We start from the raw sequence: 16,987 nt of genomic DNA, 5'->3' as shown, positions 1-16,987 counted from the left end.
CTGCAGAACCTCTGCCTGACAAAAGTAGTCTGAACAGTTTGTGACTGGAGTCCATGATGATCCTCCCCGCTATCCTCAGGCACCGCTTCCTGTAGATTTCCTGGAAGGAAGCTCTCCTCCAGTGATCCTTTCAGCGCACCACTCTCTGGAGAGTTTTGCGGTTGTAGGCGGTGCTATTGCCGTACCAAGTAGTGATGCAGTAGTGTTCTTCTTTCTGGAAGAATTGCTGTCTTATCAACTTTTCTCTTCATCTTTATTTATGAAATCAAACATCTGTAGTTATGACAGTAGAGAAAAAATTAAAATTGAAAAATAGAGAAATTGAATTTTTCTTATAATCAAAAGAATTAAGACATTATCTATGTTTTCATTTGTATTATGTCATGTAACAGTTCCTGGTGAAAAGTTCATCTTGATAGGTGTAAATGTTAATATATTTTTTCAGACATCAAAATTCAGATATCATGCTTTTGTATGAATTTGACCACAGGCTAGTTCAGTTTATTCATGTTAAATAAGATGTTGTACTAATAGCTGAAAGCTAGCAACAGAAACCCTCATGTTGTTTGTGTGGGAGTGTGATAGTGTTCATTTCAGCCCCTTATTGATCAGTGAGCTCTGCAGAAACTGGAAATGTGGGCATTTTATAAAATGTTAAAGTTTTATATACCGTTAACTAGTTTGAGCTGCCCCTTGTCCTCATAGAGAAAATCCCCAGCCTCCATTGGGTCCAAAAAGCATTACAAAGGAAAAGCTAAACAAAAAGGCCAGATAGACATTGGAAACTACCACCATAGTGGTCAGACTTCAAAATCTTCTCAGAGCCATAGGAGGCCAGCAGCCTCTGCTGTGACAGTAACACTCCGTGGGAGTTCCTGTAGTAGAAGAAGACGGACGATATGAAGAACGACAGGGAGATGATGGTGTAACTGGTGTAGAGTGATTTGTGGTAAATAGAGAAGTTCATGGTTTGATCAGCAGCAAATTAAAGCTGTCTTAATATTACCTTGAGCTGCCACATGAAAACATTAAAGGTTTTATACCTGTTGGAAGTGATGTACTCCATTAAGAGAAGCATGCATGCATAATGAGGGGCAGGGCAGAAGCACCAAAGCTGCAGCAGAGCTTTGGAAAAATAAATGACTTGCTGACATAGTGGGTGATGCAGAGAAGTGCAGCTGTCAGGTTCTTCAGATAGACCTTTTAGTTGCTGGATGCTGCTGAGCTCGACAAAAGTAAAGTTTCATAATGAAGCTGTTCAGGGGTAAACATTAAGAGGACACAAAGCAGGATAAGCAAAGGAAATTAATAATTAGGATGTCTTGTAAATGCCTTCTAAGTGAGGTGGTTCAGGCCTTTACAAAAGAGAGGAGGCGCCCAGACAGAACTCTGAAATGATGAGGAAATTATATGTCTTATGCAAAGTGTGTAGGACGTCAGATGGAATAACGTAGCAGCTAAATCTGGTGTAAGGCATGTTTTCTCTGACACTGACAAAGTATAGATCTAAAATCTAAAAACTAAAATGTCTAACAGGGTCTAAAAAGCTAGATCCTCATATTCTACTGCCTCGTGTTGGAGCCAGTTTTACACATTCTCGTGTACAAAGCCCTTTATGGTTATCGGCCCAGTAAAAATACTTTGCCTTCATTTTCATTGTTTACTATATTGTTCGCTCATTCTGTACTCCTGTTTCCTTTACTCCCCCCCCCCCCCCCCCCCCCCCTTGTTGGGAACAACAAGCCAGAAAATGTCTTCCTCTTTGTTTCACAGTTGGTTTGAGGTTAATCTGCTGAAAATCAGCCTCGTGTTTGATCAATAAATTGTAAAATTATGGTATTATTTTATGCCATGTTATACCCCTAATTAAAGATGGTGAATTATTATGTAGTTTTAGTTTGCATTATTCTCCTGAATTAGAAGAAGCTGATAACTATTGCATTAGTTAAACTGATTTGCATTACATTAAATTGCTGACTTGTTGTGAATGAATGATATTGTTTTATGATGCATTATATTGCTGAGTTATAAGAAATACTGTTCGCAGAAGGTTATTGTCTAATTTGTCTGAGTAGAAGAGAACAGAGTGTGCTGGAGTTTTCTGCCCCATTTCAGCAGGAGCAGATAAACAGGGAGCCAAGGTCGTAGCTTAGGCGCTGTGTGAGAGAGAGCATGTGAATGTTTAGGCTTTTTATGATAAGGTGGAGGCACCAGAGGTTATAAAAGTTTGAGCAATGCTCCACCATTTTGAGATTTTGAGGCTGTCTGCATCAGTGTCCATCTCCCACGTGTGTGATCATTAAATCATCGTTTGACTCAACCCGGCCGGACCAGTGTTGTTATTGTGGTTTTTTCTCTTGTCTCCATCCCCAATATTTTGAACCTTAACAAAATGAATAAGTACCAAGTGGAAGTTTTCTACCATTCAGCACTAATTTGTCATGACATGAATGAAATCTTGTGATTTAAAGACTTCAGGGTGATTCTCTTTGGACAACATGTGGTGAACGTGCAGGGATAAAATGGTTAGAAAACCTGGGGCGGAATGAGGCTCGGGGGGGTTGTTCATTTAAAATGGTTGACTGCTCTCCAGCTGTGCCTCTAAAACGACAGAGCACCTAAACACCAGTGAGTGTTTTGTGGTTTCTTCTCTTATTAGCAGCTCATCTTCCTGTATAAATGCTTGGGGGGATGCTGAAAAGCAGCAGACATGGTAGCAGACTTACAGGAGGCTGCTCTCTCGTCTGTCTAACGTTCTGTTCGAGACCCAAATGTGCGGTTTATATTTTCACTTTGACAGCGTAAACAGCAGCTGTTCAGTGGTGCGGTAAAAGAAGAAGACAATACTGTGTGTTACAACAGGAAACAGAACAGGAAGTGATGTACACCGTGTACATGAGTGAGAACCAAGTGACAAGACATATAAGGAGAAAAGATGTCTTTAAAAAACTGACAAAATACGTCTGAAGTGAGAATGAAAAGTTCTTCTGTCAGCTGACGTTCACTAGCGATCGATGTATTTATTTTAACAAAGTTAGTTAATGATCCCTCTTTCCAACAAAAATCTACATTACTAAATTAAACCTCCACCACCACCAAACAAAGAGAAAACAAACAAACAAGGAAACAAAAAAGAGGAAGAAGAAGAATATAAACAGAGCAAACCTTTGCTCGATACAAGTGAGTTTGCAAATGTTAAACAGCTCCTTGTGTGCAATCCATCTTCTTCTTTCCTTCCTTCCTTCCTTCCTTCCTCCCTTCCTTCCTGTCTTCCTTCCTTCCTCCTGTCCTTCCTTCCAAAATATTTTTGTTCATTCGTTCATTGTTTTCTTACTTGGTGCATTCAGTTTCCTCTTTCTCGTCCCATATCACTCCATAGAATTGCACAAAAACCCACACAAGTTAACTTCCTCTAACATAAAATTGCACATAGCTGAGCTACAGTGAAGTCTGCACTCCCACAGAGTGTGGTTTGCCTCTCACACACACACACACACACACATCACAAATAAACCCACGTAGTGTGCGTGTGGGGGCTGATTGCCTCAGATACTGCCCTGTGTGCCACAGTTTGTAACTGAATCTGACGCGTCTGCTTACCGTGGATCATATTGAAGGATCCCACACAAACTGAATAAGCTTCTAGAAAACACTCTGAAGCTTTCGTGATCTTAGTGAGGAGGAGGCGGGTGCTGTTGGTCAGAGGTGTGTGACAGTTTTGGATGTTCCTAATTCTGAGTCGTAGTTTGTGTCTGTGAGATCTGGTTTTACATTTTGGTTGTTCTAATGACGACCGTCAGTTCTGTAATCTACTGTTTTAATTAGTGTGAGTGGAAATTTTAGCTCTCGGTACTTTGCCTTCTACTCCCTCTGCCTCGTATCACTTCCTGTTCCACCGTCACTGTCACGTCATCGTTGAATCTTCTTGTGTCTGTATTTAGTATTTGCATTTTCTCATTTTCTTTCTTTCCTCAGAGTATAAATAGTCCCACGTCTCGCTTCGTTTCCTATGATTCTCAATGTAATGTTGGAGTCTTATCTTGAAGACTTTCTCAACCAACCAATAAACAGCTTGCTCTCTTTTGACATCATCATTATTTGTGTCCTGAATGTAATAACGGATTCAAAATAACAACAATAATATTAATAACATATCCAGACATCATCATTGATGCTAAAAGGACACTTTAAGTTGGTTATAAACTTCAAACACCAACCCAGGGTTTACTAAAAGAGTGCGTTCACGTATCTGATCAATAACAAACATGGATAGGCTAACAGCAGCAGAGCGACGGATCTCACAAAGGAAGATAAAACTATAATATTAGAAGAACATGTTGAGTTTACAGGAGGCTAAAGTAGAATAAATACAGTAAAGTTGTTTTTATATTTCTGACTGATACCCATGAGATAAACTTTGAAGCCCTTTTCTGTCTGCGCTGATCGTCCAGGAATGATGACGCTTCAAACAACACAAAGCTGTAACTGTACCTGCTTTAGAAGGCGGCTGAGTGTGGATGGTTCTAGTGAACACACTGACCACTGTGCGATTAAAATGACACTGAATTAAAATGAAACAGCCACAAAGCCCAAACGAGGTCACTTGCACTGCATGGTTTTGAACTGCTTGGAGAGATTTTTTCAAACAGAATAAAACGTTTTCTCTTTTATTAATGATCCAGCGCTACAGCAAATATTAGACTCAAGCTGTTCACGCTCAGTCTCTCCTGCTCTGCTTCAGTGAAAGGAATATTTGGTGTCATCTGTTTGTGAGCTAAAAGAAAAGGTTATTCAGAAAATAAACCCCTCCCCTTTCACGTCTCCCTGAGTGTGTGATGTGTGCTTCAGTACTTCCCCCTCAGCATTCACAAAGTAAAGGTGCTGATGCAAACTGTTAATAAGATTGATGAGTTTTAACACGTCATTTCACTTCACAGTGATGATCACGTTTTCCAAGTCCTCTGTTTTGGATGAACACACTGCTCGAGCCTCAGTCTGACCAATGATATGTCTGTGTTGTCTGTGCAAACATTTTGTCACCGCTGTTTGCAGTGAAGACACACAGGAAGCAGAGGAAAGCCTGCAGGTTAGCAGTGTCGTCACTGTGTTGTCTGATCTACAGTGATGCGGCAGGGGATCGCTTCAGAGGCATACATCGAAGACAGGTGAGTCCTGCTGGTTCTTAATCTTAACTTAACATTTAACTTTTACTTCTGCTGATTTCATGCTGTACTCTCAAAAAAGGGGAGCCTTCAGCAGTTCCTAACATTGGACACCACACTTCTGCTGTATTACAAATTAATAAAATGTATTTGCAGTGTACTATATATATTGAGCACAAAAGCTTTAAGGTACTTGATCTCAAGGTGCTTTATATTAAAACATACCCACAATGTTAAGAAAAAAACAGCCATCTGCTTGTGTACAGCTGAGAGAAAGCATGCCTTGTAACAGATTTAGCTTCTGGCTAATTTCCATCTGCTGCTGCACATCAAATATATTATAGAATAATAATCAAATATGGATACAAAGCCTAAAAACACCAGAGGTGAACCTACTGCTACAGTCCAAGCCACCAAGTTCATTGGCTGAACATTCTTGGTGATAAACTGCCTGCAAATATAAATGAACACAATATTTCAGCCTGTGTTCTTGCAGACACAGTGCAAACACAGCCAGTGCAAAATAGGAGCGAGAGGGTTTTTTTTTTTTTTTTTTAGGTTTTCATGTTTAAAAAGATCACAAAACAAGAATCCAGAAATCAAAATGTGAAAAAAACCAAGAGGAAGAGGAGCAAAAAGAATAATCAGGAGACTCACAAGAGGAGCAGACATGTGTGATTCACTCACTGATTGGAAGATGTGGGTTTCTAACTAAAAAGAAAGATGTTCAAAATCAAAGTATGGAAATGAAATTGTAAAAAAAGAAAACAAAACAAAAATATCTAAAACATACACCAAAAAATTAAGCTTCAAACTGTTTTTGTGGTATTTGACTGTAGGAAGGAATCTGCAGAATAATACTTTTGTCTTTGAAACGTAGTTAATTAACTGACTTATACAAATCGTATTTAACAATACTTGTACATGTAGAATACATATAGGTTCCCTTACCACTCATTGTCAGGTAACGCTCACAACAGAATAATTATTTAAAATCTATTTTAAATCTCTTACATAGTCACTTGGTGCTAATTTGGCCTTGGTGCCCAGGCATGTGTGGTGAAGTCCATTGCATCACTTCCTGTTGTAGTTCCTGCTGTAATGCACATGGATGTCTTCTATTTTATTGAGCAAACAACAGCTGATCCTTCTGTTGTCAAAAAATGAGTATATAAAGAACACATTGTGCTTTAAAAAGACCAAATCCCAACAATAGTTGGCTCAGGGCGTTTATCTTCACACAGCGCAGAGCTGCAGACATTATAAATAAGTTTATTCAGAGAATCAATAAAAGGCTTTAGTTACACAGCTGGAGACACTTAAATGATTCATCTCTTTACATCACCTTCAGTCTGACACAGAATTTTGTTTTTACATCAGCACCTCTATCACGTCCTACCCAAAGTTAATCATCCTAAATTTTTACCGAGTAAATATGACTTATGTTATACATTTGAGCTACATGAGCCTTTAGATGCAGATTTGCTCCCACTGAGACACTCCAGCAGAGCTCTGTCACATCGCTGATTCATGAGTCAGTACAACAGTTCTGAATGTACATCTCTTCATTTAATCATTAGCAATACTAATTTCTGGCTCTCTTCCACAGCACGTCTTTTCTCCTGTCTTCAGTTTGCCTTACAATATAAAGCCCCTGAGGTGACTGTTGTGATTAGTGCTTTATAAATAAAACTGAAATAAAGTACATTTGAATTTGATTGTCTTCAATCAAATTTCATTTATGGAAAACATGATGAAGCTGTTTTTTTAAACTTACTGGTTTATTCAATAATTTATTGTTGATTTGAATGAGAAAAGTTATAGTTTCCTTTTGTGTGACATCAGCAGGAGAGTGTCTCACAAACTGAGAAGGTAACAGTCAAAGGTTTGAACACACCAACATGAAAACTTTGTCTTTAATGAAGACAGAATAAAACTGTGGAATCAGACATCTCTAGTTATGCAGCGAGAGAAACATTATAAAGCACATAAATGTTAGAGCTTTCCTTAATAAGCAGAAGCTGTGAAAACATTTATTCATTTGTGCACTGAAATATAAAAATTACTGCTGAGAGGCAGAAAGAATCGTTTTAATTTGTGAAAATGTTGAAATCATTTTTCAGGCATATTAACAATATGAATTGTTGGAATGAATGTGACCACTTGTTCAGTTTATTTAAATCAGACACTGTAACTTGCAAACTCTTGTAAACACTATCTTTTCTGTCCTCCTATTTTAGATTTTTTACATTACATTTTTAATTGGAGAGGATTTATCTCAACTGGGATCAAAGGAGCTCGGAAAGAAAAGCATCTGGACTTCTTTAAGTTGCTTAAAGACATTTCACTTCTCATCCGAGAAGCTTCTTCAGTTCTAGGGTCCAGATTTAGTATCTGGGAGTATCTGGTATCATTTGACCCTAGAACTGAAGAAGCTTCTGGGAGACCATGATGACCTGGATGACTGAGAACCTTCACAGACTGAATTGGGATCCATGGCCTGGTTTCAAGTAAATCTGGATATTTTAAACTGTTTACATTTTTCTTACAGCTCACTGGTTTGACTTGCTGCTGTTGTAACAACTGTCTGCTGCTCCTCACTCCACTCACTCCCCTTGTTTGGTTGTCGGCTCTTGGTCTTCTTGGATGGAATCTTCAGATTCACCTGAGCTCGGACACTCTTACAAAGGAAAAAGTAAACAAGAGGGTCCAAACAGACATTGAAAACTGACAGTATTGTGGTTGCATCCATTAAATAGTAGAACACCTGACGCACAGATCTGCCGCCCAACTTAAATGCCAAGGGAAGCCGAACCAAGTAATACGGGATGAAGCAAACACAGAAAATGCTGACAAGCACCAATATGTTCCTGCGAGACTTCACAAGCTTCTCAGAGTGGCGGGAGGCCAGCTGCTTCTTCTGTTCCTGTAACACCCTGCGGGAGGTGCTGTAGTAGAAGAAGACCAGGGATATGAGGACTAACAGGAAGAGTATGAAAGAGGAGGCCTGGAAGACTTTGTAGATCGGTCTAATTGATGCACTAATGAGGGCTTCACAGCAACCAGGGTCAGAGGTCAGAGGTTGTTGAGTAATGAAAAATAGTATGGTATAGGTGATTATTGGAGCCAGGACACTAGCCCAGGTGATCATGGAGATGATGTATGCAGCTCGTACTGTCTGGAGGAAGTGGGGCCCTGAAGAATGGACCACCTTCAGATACCTGGAGAGAGAAGAGAAAGGAGGCAGTAGACAAACTCACGAATCAGTGCAGACGTCACTTTTACAATAAATGATAAATTATTAGTTCCTTACCTGTTGGCAGCGATGTACCCCATGAATAGGATACTGGCTTGCATGTTGAGGAAGAAGGCAGAAGTTCCAAAGCTACAGTAGAGCCTCCGAATGGTGAGAGAGCTGGTGGCGTACTTGGTGATGCGGAGTGGCAGACAGAGGCAGAGCAGGAAGTCAGCAGCTGTCAGGTTCTTCAGGTAGACCATCAAGCTGCTTGATGCCTGCTGCCGAGCTCCACAACAGTAAAACCGCACGATGATGCCATTGAGAAACAAACCCACCTTAAGAGGACACAGAAGGGATCGAGAGAACAGGACTTCAGTAATAACTACATTTCAAACAGAGCGTAATCTTAAATTTTGAAACTTACCAGAAACACCAGACTGTAGGCAACCATAAAGACAGGGCTGACTGACGGGACAGCCAGATCACAGGTCGGATTGTAAGATGAAGTTATGTTTGTTGGGTCAGCCATGTTTCTGGAGATTAAAAATAAACCCCCCTCTTTGAAACAAACCGTGCATAGATATCATCTTCATCTTTAAAAGAAACCCCTTTTATGGTTTTTAATCTTTAATGTTCACTCTGTAGTAATATGTCTTTCTAAATGAATCAAACGTCTCATTAATTTGATTTAAGCCCTTGACTAAAGTGGGAATGATCTCTTTGAATGTGAGTAAGCTCACCTAGTTTTTTAATCACGTTCAATATTGTTCTGACAGAGGGCAGTAACACATTCATCTCTACAAATCTTAGCAACGTGGTGTCTAACCAGACCTGGTTTACTTTGGGCCCTGCTAACACTTAGTTATTTATAATCAGGAAATGTCCTTTAAGTGCCTGGAATGATCAAAATAGCTCCTGCTGTGTCAGCAGTAGTAATATCACATCATTTAAATGTATATGAATCTAGAAACTGGGCAGGTCTAAAGTTAACACACAGATTATTTAAGTAACTAGGACTGCCTTCTTTCATCTAGTCATAACTGAGGGTCGAGTATTGAAATTCTTTAATATCAGAAAAGCATTCACTTGATCCAAAAGCGAGTGAGGGTACATCTCAGTATTCAGTTTATTGCTGTGCCTGTGACAGCGTTAGACGACCTGCTCTACCTCCTGGTCATCTGTTGCCTTCAACTACAACATGTATGCAGCATATTATTGATCGCAGGGCACAAATAAAGAATCTTTGGCTTAACTACAAACCCTGCGCTCCTAATTAAACCATGAATGTTGTTCATTATCATTGGATCCAGGTATAGAAATAAAAATGACTTACCTTTGTTTGACGCTGTTTTTAATGAGCAGCAGAAGCTTAGGTTGTTATGTACTGTCTGTCTAACTGTGTCACTCTAGTTTAAAGCAGATCAGTAAACACACAGTAACCACACAGCTACCTGCAATCGTTGTTGTACTTCCTGTTTTTCTTCAGGCCAACAACATGCTAATACTGAAAATCTAGATCTATCTATTTATATTATATTTTTTAATTTATCCTTCTGCAGTTTTAAGTGCAAGAAAAGCTGATTAATAGTGTGTGTGAAGCATTTTTTTAAAGAATAAATTGAATATATCTGGGTAAAACTTTTTCTTACCAGTATATCAATCTATTAATATTTTTGAAATGCCTGCACATGTGTTGCAAACCCAACACTGTGGTAAACAGCATTTCAGTCAATTAATACTTTGAGGTCATTTCAAACACCTGCACATTCCACACAAACCACTCATCTAAGTAAACACTTTAGCCAACAGAATGTCAGGTTATTATATTAATTTATGAAGAGCTTCACAATAAAAATGATAGAAAAGCAAAAAGTTTCCTTAAAACAAGGTTTAAAAACATTAGTTTTCACTTTTAAAAAAGAGATCCATGAGTGCACAGACCTCAGATTCAGAGGGGTGAGTTCCAGAGTCTTGGGGGAACGATGGCTATGATGCACATCCAACCAAAATGTGTCACTACAAACTATGTGAGAATGTTTAGTCTGCTCATTGGCTTCTTCTGTAGGGGAGGAGCAATAAAATAAAAGCAATAAAATAAAAAAAATGTGGTGCTTTGTTTTGGACCTTTGGAGAACAGAAGTACTCTGGCATGTGCAGAACCTTGTACATACATAGCAACTTCTTGCATCCCACAATACGAAGCATACGTGATCATGGGATGTTTTTTTTTTTTGCTCAAACTTGGAACGTAAACCCGATAATGGGTTCAGATGGTTGGATTACATTCTCACCACGAATGATCCTCTCCGGAGTTTGTTTCGAATAAGACCACCTCTCCAAAGGGTACGTTGTTTTTCTCTCTGCTCCTGAGTACGATCACTGTGTTCAAACCTGTGCAAATGAACCACACAAACCACTCATACTGAGTTTCTGTCGGTGCACTCTGAATCTGTTTCTTGTGTGCTTATGTCCGCTAGTTTTAAGACTGTTTGAAAGTCCACAACCACTGAGTTAGAGTCTACTAATGTTTGCCTGCCTGGCTGTTCTGAGACCAGTGTTTATTCATCCAAGTTGATCTGCCTGAAGACTGTCTGTGAATCTCATCTGAACACCTCCAGAGCTGTTTATGGTTCCTCACCTTTTGATACTGTTAAAAATACTCACTCATCAAATCTATCGAAAACTTCATGCCACATTTCTGCGATGGATGCTCCTGAGACTGTGGTGCTGTTCGGGGAGCTCACTAAGATTATTATTATCACGGTCTGCTGATTAACCCTTTCATGCATGAATTATGACAATCTCAAGCAGGATTTTTTTTCTGCAGTATTTTTATTCATCTTTAGGCATGAAAAAAAGACTTTTGAACCTTATGTTTTTTTAAACATGTACTTTTCAAAGAGTTTTGTTACACGTCCATTTAGGTGGACAACTAGTGACCACTATGCGTGAAAGGGTTAATAAGATGCGGTTTTTAGGCACCCCTGTGCCTAAATCTTCATCTGATCCTGTTCCCAGGGATGCCTGGGCCCAGCATATCCCTGCACCCATACCAGTGCCTTGGGTGAGGGTGGTCGGGACTCAGTTGGTCCCTACTCAAGTTCCCTGGCCCGCTAAGGCTTTGCTAGTCCCTGCAGCTGTATCTATTCTTCGGGTGGGGTCAGCTGGTGCCAGCCATTCCCTGTGCTGGTACCAACTCCCAGGGTGAGATTGGCATTGATCCAGCCTATACTCTTGCACCGGTATCTACTGCTAAGGTGGGAGTGACTGGTTTCTGGCAGGTGCCTGCACTCATTTCTTTGTCTGTGTCTCAGGCAAGCCCATACAGCATCCTCCTATGTCAGCTAGGGGCTCAGGTGAAACCAACCAGCCACCTTTATCACGTGCTGGAGCCTCGGGAGAGCCCATCTAGCCAACTCCATTGCCAGCTGTGGGCTCTGGAGAGCAGGGACCAATGGCTGTCCCCTATACCTTCCTCACCTGTACCATTGGCCCTGCAGTTGGCCTCTAGACCTGCTCCATCGCTGGCACTACTGGCCCTGCTGGCCCTGCAGTCGAGCCCCAGAGCTTATTTTTTCTTGTGTTTTGAACTTCTGTTCCTGAGTTTAGACTCATTTCTGGACTAATGTTCTTCCTCCTGAATTATTTGAGTTTTAAACTCGGTTTGTTTTTTTGTTTCTGGACTCTCATCCCTTGCTCTCTCCTCCCTTTGTTTCCTAGGTTTTGTCAGTCTGTGTCTCAGTGTGTTCCTCATGTTTTTACTTTGATAGTCTACTGTCTCATGTGCATCCTGTTCTGTTTTGCTTCATCCTATCTTTTCTGTTACATTTTTGCCAGGTGTTTCCTCTTTGCCCTCATTTCCTCTTGTATTTAGGGTCTGCATCTTTCAGTAAAAAAATTAGGGATTAGTGTCAGGTTGCAATTCTAAGACCAATATGACAAAGTTATCCAGCCCATCACCATCCAATATCTAAACACTCCATTAAGATTATATAATGTACACAAATACATATGATATCAGAGTATGAATGTCTCAATGTCCACCACATGAGCAACCAGCATGACTGACATGTGTCAGGAAACACAGTGACCACACTGCTAACCTGCACTCTGACTTATTTCCTGTTTGACGTCACTGCTAAACTGGATCAACATATTTTTTTGTACAGAAAAAACAGATTTCATGTTCTGATTAGTTGTGATGGACAGGTTGCTTATATACTCTAATAGTCAACGGTTTTATTCATCTTTATTTTTACTACTTTCTACTTCTAGACACATACTGGAGAGGTCAAATATATGAAGCAAGATTAATTTTGTAGCAAAGACAAAAATTGATAAATAACTCTAACTATATCTTATATTTTTGATTCCTGAATGTAGCCACCCTTTACTTTATTGACAGCACTGCAAACCCTTGGTCTTCTCTCACTGAGTTTCATAACGTAGTCAGCTGAAATGGTTTTCCAACAGTCCTGTTTTCACTATACCAAAGACCAAAAACTATCAAGTTCTATGACAAAGCTGGGTTACATTAGGACGCCCCAAGAAAGGAAGACCAAGAGTCACCTCTGTTGCTGAGGATAAATTCACCCGAGTCACCAGCCTCACAAATGGCAAAAGTTAAGAGCACCTCAGAATCTCTACATCAAATATTAGGAGGAGACTGCACAAATAAGGCCTTTATGGTCAAACACCTGCTAAAAAACCCCACTGCTGATCAGTTGACAGCTGAGCCCCTCTCTGTACATGAGTGTCCAGAACATATGGCTGCAAGTCTAGTGATACATTTACAAAATCAATCCTCGACCTGAGGCCTAGAGTGTCCATGTACTTATGGACACTCTTATGTTCGAACATGGTGTTTGTTATGGCCAAACCATGGTTTGCACAGAAGTCCAACAATAAAACACCGCTCGGGTTCAGATCCAGGAGGCCATTCCGCCCATCAAGATCCTCCAAGTCTCACTGTCGTTGCTCACATGACCATTGAAGTCGCCCAGTAGGACAACAGAGTCCCCAGGCAGAGCACCCTCCAGCACCCGGCCAAGGGACTCCAAGGAGGCTGGGTATTGTGATGCATGAGCGCAGACGACAGTCCGGACCTGTGCCTCAACCTGAGGGCGCAGGGAACAAACCCTCTCGTCCACTGGGAGAAACTCCAACGTACAGGCAGCAAGCCGAAGGGATACCAGAATACCCACCCCAGCCAACCGCCACTCACCAGGGGCAACTCCAGACTGAGTCCAACCCACTTTCCAGAAGACTCGTTCCAGAGCCCAAGCGTACGGTGTGGTTAGCCTGACTATACAGTGGGGCAAAAAGTATTTAGTCAGCCACCGATTGTGCAAGTTCCCCCACTTAAAATGATGACAGAGGTCAGTAATTTGCACCAGAGGTACACGTCAACTGTGAGAGACAGAATGTGAAAAAAAAATCCATGAATTCACATGGTAGGATTTGTAAAGAATTTTTTCGTAAATCAGGGTGGCAAATACGTATTTGGTCACCTCAAACATGGAAAATCTCTGGCTCTCACAGACCTGTAACGTCTTCTGTAAGACGCTTTTCTGTCCCCCACTCGTTACCTGTATGAATGGCACCTGTTTGAACTCATCATCTGTATAAAAGACACCTGTCCACAGCCTCAAACAGTCAGACTCCAAACGCCGCCATGGCCAAGACCAAAGAGCTTTCGAAGGACACCAGGAAAAGTATTGTAGACCTGCACCAGACTGGGAAGAGTGAATCTACAATAGGCAAGCAGCTTGGTGTGAAGAAATCAACTGTGGGCGCAATCATCAGAAAATGGAAGACATACAAGACCACTGATAATCTCCCTCGATCTGGGGCTCCACGCAAGATCTCATCCCGTGGGGTCAAAATGATCATGAGAACGGTGAGCAAAGATCCCAGAACCACACGGGGGGACCTGGTGAATGACCTGCAGAGAGCTGGGACCAAAGTAACAAAGGTCACCATCAGTAACACACTACAACGGCAGGGAATCAAATCCCGCAGTGCCAGACGTGTTCCGCTGCTGAAGCCAGTGCATGTCCAGGCCCGTCTGAAGTTTGCCAGAGAGCACATGGATGATACAGCAGAGGATTGGGAGAATGTCATGTGGTCAGATGAAACCAAAGTAGAACTTTTTGGTATAAACTCAACTCGTCGTGTTTGGAGGACGAAGAATACTGAGTTGCATCCCAAGAACACCATACCTACTGTGAAGCATGGGGGTGGAAACATCATGCTATGGGGCTGTTTTTCTGCCAAGGGGACAGGACGACTGATCCGTGTTAAGGACAGAATGAATGGGGCCATGTATTGTGAGATTTTGAGCCAAAACCTCCTTCCATCAGTGAGAACTTTGAAGATGAAACGAGGCTGGGTCTTCCAATATGACAATGATCCAAAACACACCGCCCGGGCAACAAAGGAGTGGCTCCGTAAGAAGCATTTGAAAGTCCTGGAGTGGCCTAGCCAGTCTCCAGACCTCAACCCCATAGAAAATCTGTGGCGGGAGTTGAAAGTCCATGTTGCTCGGCGACAGCCCCAAAACATCACTGCTCTCAAGAAGATCTGCATGGAGGAATGGGACAAAATAACAGCTACTGTGTGTGCAAACCTGGTAAAGACCTATAGTAAACGTTTGACCTCTGTTATTGCCAACAAAGGTTATGTTACAAAGTATTGAGTTGTATTTTTGTTATTGACCAAATACTTATTTGCCACCCTGATTTACAAATAAATTCTTTACAAATCCTACCATGTGAATTCATGGATTTTTTTTTCACATTCTGTCTCTCACAGTTGACGTGTATCTCTGGTGCAAATTACTGACCTCTGTCATCATTTTAAGTGGGGGAACTTGCACAATCGGTGGCTGACTAAATACTTTTTTGCCCCACTATATCTAGCCAGTACCTCTCAACCTCACGCACTAACTTGGGCTCCTTCCCCACCAGAGAGGTGACATTCATGTCCCAATTGCAAGTCTTGATAAGCAGGGATCAGTCTGCCAGGGCCTCTGCTCCTAGCCACCACCCAGCTCACAATGCACCCAACCCCTACAGGCCCTCCTGTGGGTGGTAGCCCTGCAGGAAGATGGACCCATGTCCCTTTTTCGGGCTGTACCTGGCTGGCCCCATGGACTAAGGCCTCTGGCTCTGGCTCCGGAGTGGGGCCCCAGTAACCCTATCCCAGGCTGGGTGAACTGTTCCCTAGGTGTTCTTCTCATAGAGGTCTTCTGAATCACTCCTTGTCTGGTCCCTCACCCAGGACCAATTTGACAAGGGAGACCCTACCAGGCAGGAGGAGCCCCCGGACAACATAGCCCCTGGGATCCATGGGACATACAAACACCTCCACCATGATAAGGTAATGATTTGTAGAGGGGAATGGGACCATCATTTATTTTTCAACAGGGCAATGATGCCAAACACACCTCTATGTTGTGTAAGGGCTATTTGACCAAGAAGGAGAATGATGGAGTACTGCACCAGATGGCCTGGCCTCCACAGTCACAATTGAGATGGTTTGGGATGAGATGGATCGCAGAGTTAAGACAAAAGGGCCAACAAGTGCTCAGCATCTCTGTGAACTCCTTCCAGACTGCTAGAAAACCATTTCAGGTGACTAAATAATGAAGGTCATGGAGAGAATGTGCAAAGCAGTAATCAAAGCAAATGGTGGCTATTTTGAAGAATCTAAAATAGAAAACATGCTTTATTTGAGTTATTTCACACTTATATGTTTACTACATGATTCCATATATGTTCGTTGATAGTTTTGATGCCTTCATTGAGGATTTTCAGTGTAAATGGTCATGAAAATACAGAAAACCAGAAACCAAACAAAAAACAAGGAGCACAAGAGTCCAAAAACGCAAGCAAACAATTCAAGCACACTGGAAAACAGATCAAAAACAAAACCAAACTACAGGTCAAGAGTCCGAGAAAAGTTCAGGGGTCGACCCGGGGGTCGACAACACAAAGACCAAGACAGTTCTGGAGGCCGGCCGTGCACACAGCAACGGCGGCGACGGGCAAACAGTTCTGGAGGCCGACCGTGCACACGGCAACGGCGGCGACGGGCAAACAGTTCTGGAGGCTGACCACTTGGAAGGCAGTGGCGGCCACTGAGCAGGTCCGGAGGTCGGCCGCGATTGCCAGCGGCGGCGACAAACTCTTTCCGGAGGCCGTCCCCGAAGGCCATTATGCCAACTTAGAGGCCCGGAAAACGGCCGGCAGAGGCGAGGCGGAACGGGTCGAGCTGGCTCTGACGGCGGTGTGGCAACCGCAGGACCAGATGAGGCAGGACCAGACGAAGACGAAGATGAAGACACGAAGGCTGGACCAGGCATGGATGAAGACGCGGAGGCTGGACCAGGCGTGGATGAAGACGCGGAGGCTGGACCAGGCGGCAGCGGGACGGCTGCGGAACCTGACGGCAGCGGGACGGCTGCGGAACCTGACAGTGGTGATGCTGCAGGAGGTGATGTGGATGCAGGCAACAGTGTAGAAGTCACAGGGGATGATTCAGCAGGTGGTGGTTTAACAAACTTCCCCAGACCGTAAGCAGACGA

The 16,987-nt window shown here is 42.2% G+C and overlaps 1 protein-coding gene across 1 annotated transcript; it reads right to left on the bottom strand.

Annotated features, from left to right (window-relative positions):
- Window positions 1–7,386: 7,386 nt before the first annotated feature.
- LOC309703608 (P2Y purinoceptor 14-like) lies at window positions 7,387–9,768 on the bottom strand. The gene is made up of 4 exons (XM_082528528.1): window positions 9,734–9,768; window positions 8,825–8,933; window positions 8,476–8,735; window positions 7,387–8,383 (listed from the first exon to the last, which is right to left on the bottom strand). The coding sequence occupies exons 2-4, from the start codon at window positions 8,927–8,929 to the stop codon at window positions 7,708–7,710; spliced, it is 1,041 nt and encodes a 346-aa protein (XP_082384654.1). The 5' UTR covers window positions 8,930–8,933; window positions 9,734–9,768; the 3' UTR covers window positions 7,387–7,707.
- Between the last annotated feature and the right edge of the window lie 7,219 nt (window positions 9,769–16,987).

The sequence above is a fragment of the Aulonocara stuartgranti genome, assembly GCF_965226115.1.
Source record: "Aulonocara stuartgranti genome assembly, chromosome: 3".
NCBI lineage: Eukaryota > Metazoa > Chordata > Actinopteri > Cichliformes > Cichlidae > Aulonocara > Aulonocara stuartgranti.
Note: the sequence above shows the minus strand (reverse complement) of the source record. Positions and strands in the feature narration are given on the sequence as shown.